The sequence below is a fragment of the Oncorhynchus keta genome, chromosome 2, assembly GCF_023373465.1.
Source record: "Oncorhynchus keta strain PuntledgeMale-10-30-2019 chromosome 2, Oket_V2, whole genome shotgun sequence".
NCBI lineage: Eukaryota > Metazoa > Chordata > Actinopteri > Salmoniformes > Salmonidae > Oncorhynchus > Oncorhynchus keta.
In genome coordinates this window covers 50909998-50922113 of record NC_068422.1, presented here as the reverse complement: position 1 = coordinate 50922113, position 12116 = coordinate 50909998, and the positions used below count along the sequence as shown (strand labels likewise).

At 44.1% G+C, this 12116-nt stretch overlaps 2 protein-coding genes across 3 annotated transcripts in view; one reads left to right on the top strand and one right to left on the bottom strand.

The window, feature by feature from the left end:
- sufu (suppressor of fused homolog (Drosophila)) overlaps window positions 1-12116 on the top strand; it is a 455419-nt gene that overhangs the window by 104881 nt on the left and 338422 nt on the right. The window lies entirely within an intron of this gene.
- Window positions 1-12116, bottom strand: part of pprc1 (PPARG related coactivator 1) — a 33627-nt gene that overhangs the window by 17189 nt on the left and 4322 nt on the right. Inside the window, exons 2-7 of the mRNA XM_052478328.1 lie at window positions 11162-11290; window positions 10810-10962; window positions 7701-7781; window positions 5375-7457; window positions 5176-5229; window positions 148-208 (exon numbers count right to left, since the gene is read on the bottom strand). Coding sequence (XP_052334288.1) covers window positions 148-208; window positions 5176-5229; window positions 5375-7457; window positions 7701-7781; window positions 10810-10962; window positions 11162-11290 — 2561 coding nt within the window. The remainder of the gene's footprint in view (window positions 1-147; window positions 209-5175; window positions 5230-5374; window positions 7458-7700; window positions 7782-10809; window positions 10963-11161; window positions 11291-12116) is intronic.

Genomic DNA, 12116 nt, shown 5'->3' with positions numbered 1-12116 from the left:
ATCAGGAACAAATAGAAAATGATTGAGAGCTTGGCCCATTGTGGGGTCAGAAGTCAAGATCTTCGGTTTGCGGTAGGTCTTGGCGAAGGCTCTCCATACACACACACATACAGACCCAGAGCAGCATGGAGCTGTAGGGTAACTCACCTAGAGTTTCCTACAGCGGCTGCTCTACCAGAGACCTCCGGAACACACTGCTCCTCTTTTGCTGGAGAGGGGGGGGAAGAGAAAGCATGAGTAAAAGCAAGGGATGGAGGAAGGGGATAGGGGAGCACAGTAACCATTCTCCACCAACAAAACATTCATAAGGACTTGTTTCCATTATATAATTTAGATTTCGGGACATCTACATGGAGGTTTCAGCCATTTTGCTAGGCCTGGACTAGTCAGTTGTGGAGTCATTACACACGCGCCAATGTAGGGGCCGACACAAACACACCTGGCTCCTTGTTCTAGCTGGGGCCTGTACTTCCAGCCAGAGAAAGGCAGCGGTGTGAGAGTTAAATGGAATTGCGGACAGGGCAGAATCCCAGCAGCTCAGCCGACATGACCACATACCAGCTGCCCTGACTAAGCAACAGGACTGTTTTGCTAGCACAGACTGGAATATGTTCCGGGATTCATCCAATTGCATTGAGGTGTTCAGCAGATCTGTCACCGGCTTCATTAATAAGTGCGTCGACCACAGAGTGAACGTACGTACCAGAAGCAATGGATTACAGGCAACATTTGGACTATGCTAAAGGCTAGAGCTGCCGCTTTCAAGGAGCAGGACACTAATCCAGACTCTTATAAGAAATCCGCCATGACGAGCCTTCAAACAGGCAAAGCCTCAATACAGGACAAACACACATGAAAGCACCAGCTGTTCCAGACACCTGTGTGAACACGCTCGCCATAGCCTATGCGAGCAAGGCAAACTGGTTAACATTCACAGGGCCAGATGGATTACCATGAGCTGACCAGTTTGCAATTGTCTTCACTGACATTTTTAAACGCTCCCCGTTTCAAGCGGACACCATAGTCCATGTGCCAAAGAACACCAAGGTAACCTGTCTAAATGACTACCTGTAGCCATAAAGTGCTGCAACGGTCTGGTCATGACTCACAACACCATCATCCCAGACACCCTGTATCCACTCCAATTCGTATACTGCCCCAACAGATGACACAATCTTAATTGCACTACCACCTGGACAAGAGGAACACCTAAGTGAGAAACTGTTAATTGACTACAGCTCAGTGTTAAACACCATAGTGTCCTTCAAGCGCATCACTAAGCTAAGGACCCTGGGACACCTCCCTCTGTAACTGGATACTGGACTTCCTGACGGGCCACCATCAGGTGGTGAGGGTAGGCAACAACAGATCTGCCACGCTGACCCAACACAGGGGCCTTTCAGGGGTGCATGCTTAGTCCTCTCCTGTACTTCCAGTTCACCAACGACTGCATTGCAGCACAATGTCTTTGCTGAAGACATGACGGTGGAAGGCCTGATCATCGACTACGATGAGACAGCCAATAGGGAGTTGGTCAGAGACCTGGCAGTGCGGTCTCAAGACAACAACCTCCCCCTTAACGCCAGAAAGATAAAATGAGCTGATCGTGGACTACAAGAATTGAGGGGCCGAGGACGCCACCATTCACATTACAGGTCTGTAGTGGAGCAGGTTGAGAGCTTCAAGTACCTGTGTCGACATCACGAAGGATCAATCGTGGCAATGACAATGCCCCATCCACTCAAGAGGCTAAAAAGACTTGGCATGGGCCCTCAGATCCTCAAAAAGTCCTACAGCTGCACAATTGAGAGCATCTTGACTGACTGCATCACCACTTGGTGTGGCAACTGCTTGGGATCTGATCTCAAGGCACTACAGAGGGTAGTGCGTACGGCCCAGTACATCACTGGGGATAAGCCGCCTGCCACCCAGGACCTCTACACCAGGCAGTATCAGAGAAAGGCCCTAAAAATGGTCAAAGACCCCAGCCATAGACTGTTCTCTCTACTACCGCATGGCAAGCGGTACCGGAGTGCCAAGTCTAGGACAAAAAGGCTTCAACAGCTTTTACCCCCAAGCCATATGACTCCTGAACAGGTAATCAAATGGTTACCCGGACTATTTGCAGTGTGCCCCCCCCCCCAACCCCTCTTATTAAGCTGCTGCTACTCTCTGTTAATCATATTTGCATAGCCACTTTAACTATACATTCATGTACATACTACCTCAATTGGGCCGACCAACCAGTGCTCCTGCACATTGGCTAACCGGGCTATCTGCATTGCGCCCTGCCACCCACCACCCCCTCTTTTACGCTACTGCTACTCTCTGTTCATCATATATGTTGCCTCGCTACTGTATATAATCTTTTTACTGTTGTTTAAATTTCTTTACCTACCTATTATTCACCTAACACCTTTTTTGCACTATTGGTTAGAGCCTGTAAGTAAGCATTTCACCTGTTGTTTATTTGTCGCGTGCACTGAATACTTTGCTTTGAAATATTAATTGAGTGCATGTAAACTTCTGACCCACTGGGAATGTGATGAAAGAAATAAAAGCTGATACAAATAATCTTCTATTTTCTCACATTCCACATTCTTAAAATAAAGTGGTGATCCTAACTGACCTAACTTACTAGGATTAATCGTCAGGAATTGAGAAAAACTGAGTGTAAATGTATTTGGCGAAAGTATGTAAACTTCCGACTTCAACTGTATCTACCAAAATTACCTTGTAGCCCTGAACATTGACTCTGTACTGGTACTCTGTGTATATAGCCAAGTTATTTTTACTCATTGTGTATTTATTATTATGCATTATAATTTCCCTATTTTCATTCTCTGCATTGTTGGGAAGGGCCCGTAAATAAGCATTTCACTGTTAGTCTACACCCGGTTGTTGACGAATACAATTTGATTTCACTGCGCAGCACCTTCACACATTAAAGTAGCAATGGTAGAAAATGTTAAACCAATTTCCTCCTTGGGGATAATTACATGGGAACAGGTTACTAAAAAGCATAGTGTTCTCAAAATCCATCTCCTGAAACAGCCATATCCCATGTTTCCAACTGTCACCTCAATGTTTGGACCTGAAAACCAATGCTTTCTAAAATGCCAGAGGTGTCACGTAGCTAGATTAGATAATGTCACCACCATGTTCATGTGTAGAATATACACTAGCATAAAACAGTATATGAAGTAACCAACAATGAACTCAATTGCCTTAGTGTGCTGGAATGGAAAAACTAGGCTAAAACACAGAAAGGCATCCAGGAAGGACATACTGATAACCTACTGAAAATGCTCCTTACATGTGAACAGTTGATAATGGGATGTTTCTACATGACAAGACGTAACCAGCATCCTCACTAACCAAAGGAAAATGTGGTTCTCAAAACCAAAGTATGAACGCCCCTCTAGATAACCCATGAATAATAAAGGCAACGTCTAGCGCTGCTTCTCAAGCTCCTAACCTACACCAAAACACCTAAGACAATGATCACGTTCCAGATCGACCTGCAAAGCCAAAAGCTTGGGTTAAATTCTTAAGGACCAGAAGAGTCTTGGCACTAAATTCCTCCAACCATCTCATCAGTCAATTAAGGCCAGAGGTAGCCCTACTCTGCAACCCTTCACCCCGCTTTTCCATCACACAATCCAGTGAAAGTGATCCTGGAGACTAGAGGTCGACCGGTTAATCGGAATGGTCGATTAATTAGGGCGGATTTCACGTTTTCATAACAATCAGAAATTGGTATTTTTGGGCACCGATTTGCAGATTTAAAAAAATAATTATACCTTTATTTAACTAGGCAAGTCAGTTAAGAACACATTCTCATTTTCAATGACGGCCTAGGAACGGTGAGTTAACTGCCTCGTTCAGGGGCAGAAAGACAGATTTTCACCTTCTCAGCTCGGGGGATCCAATCTTGCAACCTTACAGTTAACTAGTCCAATGCAATAACCTGCCTCTCTCTCGTTGCACTCCACACTGACTGTTACGCGAATGCAGTCAGCCAAGGTAAGTTGCTTGCTAGCATTAAACTTATCTTATGAAAAGCAATCAATCATAATCACTAGTTAACTACACATGGTTGATGATATGACTAGTGATTATCTAGCATATAATGTGACTGAGCATACAGGCATACAAGTATCTAAGTATCTGACTGAGCAGTGGTAGGCAGAAGCAGGCACGTAAACATTCATTCAAACAGCACTTTCGTGCATTTTGCCAGCAGCTCTTCGTTGTGCGTCAAGCTGTGATGGGGCTGGTGTAACCGAAGTGAAATGGCTAGCAAGTTAGCGCGCGCTAATAGCGTTTCAAACTTCACTTGCTCTGAGCCTTGGGGTGGTTGTTTCCCTTGCTCTTCATGGGTAACGCTGCTTCGATGGTGGCTGTTATCGTTGTGTTGCTGGTTAAAGCCCAGGGAGGAGTGAGGAGAGGGACGGAAGCTATACTGTTACACTGGCAATACTAAAGTGCCTATAAGAACATCCAATAGTCAAATGTTAATGGAATACAAATGGTAGAGGGAAATAGTCCTATAATAACTACAACCTAAAACCTCTTACCTGGGAATATTGAAGACTCATGTTAAAAGGAACCACCAGCTTTCATATGTTCTCATGTTCTGAGCAAGGAAATGAAACGTTTGCTTTCTTACATAGCACATATTGCACTTTTACTTTCTTCTCCAAAACATTGTTTTTGCATTATTTAAACCACATTGAACATGTTTCATTATTTACTTGAGGCTAAATTTATTGTATTGGTGTATTATATTAAGTTAAAATAAGTGTTCATTCAGTATTGTTGTAATTGTCATTATTCTATAAAAAAATATAAAAAATAAAAATCGGCTCAGATGTCACACAGATGTTAGCCAACGCTAAGACCATTAAGCCACTAGTATGCCATTGAAGGGTTACATGGATTTTACTTCAGTGGGAAACAGTCAGCCATTTTAAGCAGAATTCCTGGCTGTTTTCTAACAGAAATGCTATTTTTCAGTACTTTGTCATATATGAAATATCAGCAATGCCAAATAAACATGAAAATGTAAAAGAAACTGCAACTACTGAATAAATTTGGCAGTTATTGTTTTTAACGGTTTCCCCTACAGCCAGAGAGAACTCGTGTCAATAGCTCAGAGTCCATATCACTCACCTTGTGTCTCTTCAAACTGCTCCAGCAGGCTGGTGAGGTTTGCAGCTTCAATACCTGTGAGAGAGAACAACCACTCACTACTATACCAATAAACCACAACTACAGCCAGGAGAAAACGCTTTACATGCTTGTAATTGCTCTACGGATGTGGCATCCAAGCAACCAGAGGCTCAGTAGTAAATTCAGTATATCCTCTCACCGATTTCAATGGTGAAGGCCTCCATCAGCTCCTGAGTAGGACTCTTGGCTTTGGGGGCCTCCTGGGCTGGAGAACACCTCACTGGAGGTTTGAAGACTGGAGTTTTGAAGGGCTGGGCGTTGAAGGGCTTGGCTGGGGTAGACACAGGAGTGATGGTAGGTAGCTCAGGCACCCTAGGCTGGGGCAGAGCAACTACTCCCTTCTGGAGATTAGTAGCCACCTTCAGAGGAGCAGCAGGGGTAGGTTTCTGTACACAAACAGCAGCAGCATTGGGGTTTAAAGTTCTCTTGGGTACAGTAGTAGCGACAGGGGTGGGTTTTTGGGGTATAGGAGCAATTAAGGTGGACCTGTGGGCATCTGTAGTGGTTTTAGAAAAGGCTCCTTTAATAAGGGCCACGGGCTTCAAGGAGGGTAACTGAGACTGGAGCAGGGGGTTTGAGAGTGCAGGCTGGGGGGCCTGGGGTATACAACACTTCACAGAAAGGGTCTGGGGTGGTATCACCTTCACAGTACTGGATGCAGGCATAGCAGAGATTAGGGGCTGGAGTTGGCTAGCTTTAGATGACTGTGGAGTAGGAACAGCCACTTGCTGGGGAAGGGTGGTAAGGGCCGAGTTTGCACTAGCAACTTTGCTAGAGGAATATGATTTGGGGGACTGCATGTAAGTAGGATGCACCAGCAGGGCTTCAGGTGTAGGAGGTGCTCCTGGCCCCATGGGCTGCCAGGCTGCTTTCACTTCCTCCATATCATTCTTCCCCAGGGAGGGGTGGGGGCCTCTGGAGGAGGGGGTGGGGAGGCAGGGGATGGGGGGCAGCTCTGTAGGGGCCTCAAGGAGGATGGGCCACTTGACGCTCTGGTCCACCAGTCTCTCTAGGGGGGCAAGTTTCTTCTGCTGGCGCAGCAGCCGGTACTGCTGGAGGGACAGGGGCTTGGGTTTGGGTTCAATAGCCTGAGCGGCCTCAATGGGCTGTGGGATTGCCTGGGGGGCCACTAGAGGGGCAACGTTGAGCTGCATCATTGGCTGAGGGGCCACTGATACAGGTTTGGCACTGGGAGCTTTAATTGTCATTTCCTGGGGGGCTTTCATCATCTGGTGGGCAGTTGGGTTAGCTGTAGAAGCTGGGGGGCATTGAGGCTTCCTGCAGGCTGTGGTTGGATGGGAGACCTTCGCAGGGGTCATAGTCATTGGCAACAGGTCAGACGCGGGGATGACCTTAATGCTGAGTTGTGTGGGTGGTACTAGGGTGGTGACTTCCACATGGCTCTGCCGTTGTGTTTCGGTGGCATGTGTCGCACTCGTCTTGTGTTTTGGGGCCTCGGGGGCGGCCGTAGAAATGGCGGAAGTTAATGACATGTTCTTGTCCTTTTTCTTTGGTTTAGTTGTCTCCTTGACAGGCTCGAGGGGCGAGGATTCCTGGGCTACTCTCCTCAGGACCCTCCCCTCTGCCTGGTCAGGTTCAGGTGTGACTTCAGGAGGTGAATTCTCCATTTTGTTTTTCCGTTTCCTTTTCCTACGAGACGGACATCTCTCTGCAGTCTCCTCCTTTGGTCTCCTGTTGATGACCTTCTCACCCCTTGCCTCTGACCTCAGGGTCACCGTGGGGTCAGAAGGGCCGGCCACCTCTGCTGGGTCATCCTCAACTACGACATAATTATTTGCAGACTCTGGCGTCTCCAAAATGACGGCCTCCAAAACTTCATCTGGAACCCTCTGCTCCGTTTCGGACGAGTCTTCTACTCCAGACAAGGAGAAAGAGGGATGACAGAGGGAGAGGCCCATATCTGGGAGGGCAAATATAGATTCTCGATGTACTCCCTGGTCCACCACCTCCAGCAGTATCCCTTTCTCTGCCAGCATCTGTTCTTCCCCTTCTCCATTCTCCATGCACACAGCCATGCAGCAAGGGTGCATATGTCTGACCAGCTCTCCTAGACTCACTGACATGCTTTCTCCATCCTCGCCTTCTTCCTCCATGTGCTGCTCCAGAGCCAGTGGGAAAGGCAGGTTCAGGAACTCTTGCTCTCCATCCTCTTCCTCCTCTCCGTCACTCCTCTGGACAGACTTCTGTGTCCTGGGGAGACTCTAGATAGAGGGGAAACATCAGGTCAACGTCTGGGGCTTTCTCCGTTCAGCTTGGAGGTTTAAAATGCCTGGACCACCTGTATATGCAGACTTTCTCACCAGCGACACTATTTGTTATGTCTAGCAATAATTATGATTTGCATGAACTTCATATGAATGTGTCAATATGAAAATACCAAAGTAACTAAAGTGATACAGTCTAATGCATTTACAACTGGGATGTAATGAAAGCAGATGAACTACCTTTCCTGTGGAGAACTGTCGTGTGTTGCAGAGTGTCTCTCTCTCTGGAGGCGAGCAGGACAAGCACAGCATTCTCTTCAGCTGCAATATGAGAAGAAACAAACATTACAATCACACATAGGACAACCTCAACAGTGAATCAACACAACACAGTTGAAGCATAAAACGTTGTCATTAATTAGTTGCCTATTCGTTTAGACAGGCTTGCTTCTTAAAGCTGGGTCCATCTTATCCTTCACTAGATTATACTCAGTGTCCATTCAATCTTCTGCAACCAAGTGACTAAGACATATGCACTACTACATGGCATATCCAAATTATAAAGCCTAAAGAAATGCTAGTCCTCAGTGAGCTAATTATCTTGTTTTGAAGAAGAGAACTGCAGCAAAGATGTCAGGAGAAAAAAATGCAAAGAAATAAATAAAAAAACAGTGGTAGCTGTACAGATAACTCATCGAATGGGCTTTGACTTCTCAAACATGGCAGAAGGCCAACACAATATGATGCCCAGTCACCTTATTAATTCAGCCACTTAGGTAACTAGCAAGTTAAACATGTTTTTCCACGCAGGAAAATAAGATAAAAGCATAAGAAATACACTATGTATGCACAAAAGTATGTGGACACGCCATCAAATTATTGGATTTGGCTATTTCAGCCACACCCGTTGCTGACAGGTGCAAAAAGCCATGCAATCTCCATAGACAAGCATTGGCAGTAGAACAGACATACTTTAGAACTAAGTAACTTTGAACACTGTACCTTGTTACTGTCCAAACAAGTAATCTAGTCAAATTTCTGCCCTGGTCAACTGTAAATGTTATTGTGAAGTGGAACAACTAAGAGCAACAACGGTTCTGCAGCAAAGTGGTAGGCCACACGAGCTCACAGAACGGGACTGCCTAGTGCTGAAGCGTGTAAAACACATGTACTGTCTCAGCTGTTACAGGGGAAGATTGGAAAGCTTCATAATGTGACAGGTTAAATGAAGATCACAGTCTGCGTTATCTTCTAACATATTGCACAAGTTGACTGCAGGTATTTACTTAACGTTTTGAAGTGGCTTCTATTTTGAAAACAATGGTTCCATAGCCTCCCGTTGCATTCCATTGCATCCATTCCTCCCTTCCATTCCATTGTTTTGAAAAATGAGCCAGAACAATAACATCGCGTCAAGTGGTCACATGAGTTTTGCTCACGCAAAAGAGTTTGGATAGGTATTGCTTTTCCCTCTCCTACTGTGAAAGACATTTGCGGTTGGTATATTAGCAATTATATATTTTAGAAACAACCTGAGGATTGATTATAAAAAATGTTTGACATGTTTCTGTGGACATTATGGAAACTATTTGGAATTTGTCTGCGTTGTCATTGCCACTCTTTCCTGTGGATTTCTGAACACAATGCGCCAAACAAAAGGAGGCTACCTGATGGTAAGTGTACTTAATGTTTTGTCATGCAATCGATAAACTTACAAATGCTTCAAAACGTTATGCTATTCAGCGGTTGCTGATGACAATTGGGTAGCGTCAAGAAGTTAAAACCTTTTTGGGATAGAGGGCAGCATTTTCACTTTTGGATGAATAGCGTGCCCAGAGGTAACTGCCTCCTACTCTGTCCCAGATGCGAATATATGCATATTAGTATTAGTAGTATTGGATAGAAAACACAAGTTTCTAAAACTGTTTGAATGATGTCTGTGAGAATAACAGAACTCATGTGGAAGGTGAAAACCTGAGAAAAATCCAACCAGGAAGTGGGATATCGGAGGTTTGTAGTTTTTCAAAGCTTGGCCTACCGAATACACAATGGGATATGGATAAAGTTGCACTTCACACGGCTTCCACTAGATGTCAACCGTCTTTAGAAACACGAATGAGGATTCTACTATAAAGGAGGGGCTCATGAGGCCTGTTTGAGTCAGTGGTCTGGCAGAGTGTCTCAGGCTCCCGACAGAGTAACCTCTCGTTCCATTGCTTTTCTTCATAGGAATTCTCCGGTTGGGACATTGATGTTTTATGTTAAAAATATCCTAAAGATTGATTCAATACCTCGTTTGACTTGTTTCTACAACCTGTAACGGAACTTTGAGTTTTTGTCAGGACGAAGTGCTCACGCCTCATGAAGATGGATTACTGTGCTGAACACGCTAACAACAAGTGGCTATTTGGACATAAATTATGGTACTTTATGGAACAAATCAGTCATTTATGTCGAACTGGGATTCCTGGGAGTGTCTTCTGATGAAGATCAAAGGAAAGTGAATATTTATAGTGTTATTTCTACCTTCTGTTGACTCAAATGCTTTTTCCATAAAGTTTTTAAAAAATCTGACACAGCGGTTGCATTAAGGAGAAGTCCATCTTTAATTCTGTGAATAACACTAGTATCTTTTATCAATGTTTATTATGAGTATTTCTGCAAAATCACCAGATGTTTTGGAATCAAAACATTACGGCACGTAACGCGCCAATGTAAACTGAGATATTTGGATATAAATGTGCACATTATCGAACAAAACATACATGTATTGTGTAACATGATGTCCTATGAGTGTCATCTGATGAATATCAAAGGTTAGTGATTAATTTTATCTATATTTCTGCTTTTTGTGACTCCTATCTTTGGCTGGAAAAACAGCTGTGTGTTTTTTTGACTTGGCTATGACCTAACATACTCATATGTTGTGCTTTCGCTGTAAAGCATTTTTTAAATTGTTTTTTTTTTTATTGGACACGATGGGGAGATTAACGAGATGTTTATCTTTCATTTTCTGTATTGGACTTGTTAGTGTGTGAAAGTTACATATTTCAAAAAAATATTTTTGAATTTCCCGCGCTGCCTTTTCAGCGGAATGTTGTCGAGGGGTTCCGCTATAGCAGAACGCTTACGCTAGAAAGATTAAGTAGCTACAAATATTAAAATATAGAAAAAGTTCAAAGAAATAGTTTTGACGCTATTGAAAAACCATAATGGGGCTATTTCCATATACCCCAGTACACTGCCCAAGCCTAGTGCAAGCTGTGCTGATAATAGTTCAGAGTCGGGCAGTATGTCAAACAGGGATACGGTCACAATTCCTATGTGTATGGTGTGCATTAGGACTCACCGGAGAGTTTTCCCGATGTTTCTGGCCAGACAGTAGGTCGGAGTCTGACAGTGTGTCAAAGTGTGATATGTTCTCATTGTCCACGTTATCCAGGATCTCCGTCAAAGCTGTGAGCAGCGTAGCCTGGTTCACCTCATCAAGTCCAAATTTATTCTGTGAGAAAAATCAAATGGGGGGTGTTTACATTTCAATTACAATTCAGCTAAGTAGCAGACAAGTTTGTTAAAAGTTAGAACTATTGTACAATTACCAAAAAGTAAAATGACTACAGATATGTGTCTCTGGTTTGAAGTAAAGTAGTGTACTATATTGGAAACTGGGCTTGGTTTGACCTTTGTCCTTGGGGCCTTACCTCTCCTGAGGGTGTGTCCTCAAAGATGGACAGAATGGAGGGGTCCAAACAGCAGTGGAGGGCCTCCAGGGCCTCTCCTGTATCCAGCTCCAGTCTGGCCAGGCTTTCACTGGACAGGCCACCAACCACCTGATTGGGGGCTGGGTCAGTAAGCCCGGGGACAGTCAAACAATCCAAAAATTGTCCCCCAAGCAAGTCGTGTCTAAGTCATATTTGAAGTATATCCAGAAGTTATTGATAGCTTCATCTTGCCATTTGACAGGCTGGGTGGTATTTATTTTTCACTGTTTTTACTTTAACCATGCTCCATTCCTCTCAAACCTACACATGGAGAGAGGGCCCACCTACACACCAGCAGATGATGAAGTCCGTTAGGGCTGAAATAGGGATGTTAGCTGTTGACCTTTAAAATTGGTTAGCTGCCAAAAATACATTTTACCGGTCATTCTTATCAGTCTATAGGTCAATTTGCATAATTTTGTGGAACTTAAATTGACCCTGTATTTTCGTTAGTTGTCACACATGCATAGCACACAGAGCCTAGTTTGCAGAAGAAAATGGCCCATCACCTCTCAGACAGCGTGAGAGCAGCTCCTCAAAAAGATGATACTGGAATGTAATGGTAAAATAATTATTTGATGAAACATTAAAATAGGGGCCTTACTGTTACTGCCATTAGACCATAGAAACGCAGAGTGAAGGAAAAGCAGCCAACAAGTGCTCAGCATATGTGGGAACTCCTTCAAGGCAGTTCGAAAAGCATTCCAGGTGAAGCTAGTTGAGAGAATGCCAAGCGTGTGCAAAGCTGTTAAAGGCAAATGGTGGCTACTTTGAAAAATCTAAAATATATTGATTTGTTTAACCCTTTTTGGTTAGTACATGATTCCAGGTGTTATTTCATAGTGTTGATTATGTCTTTATTATTCTACAATGTAGAATCTAGTAAAAATTGAAA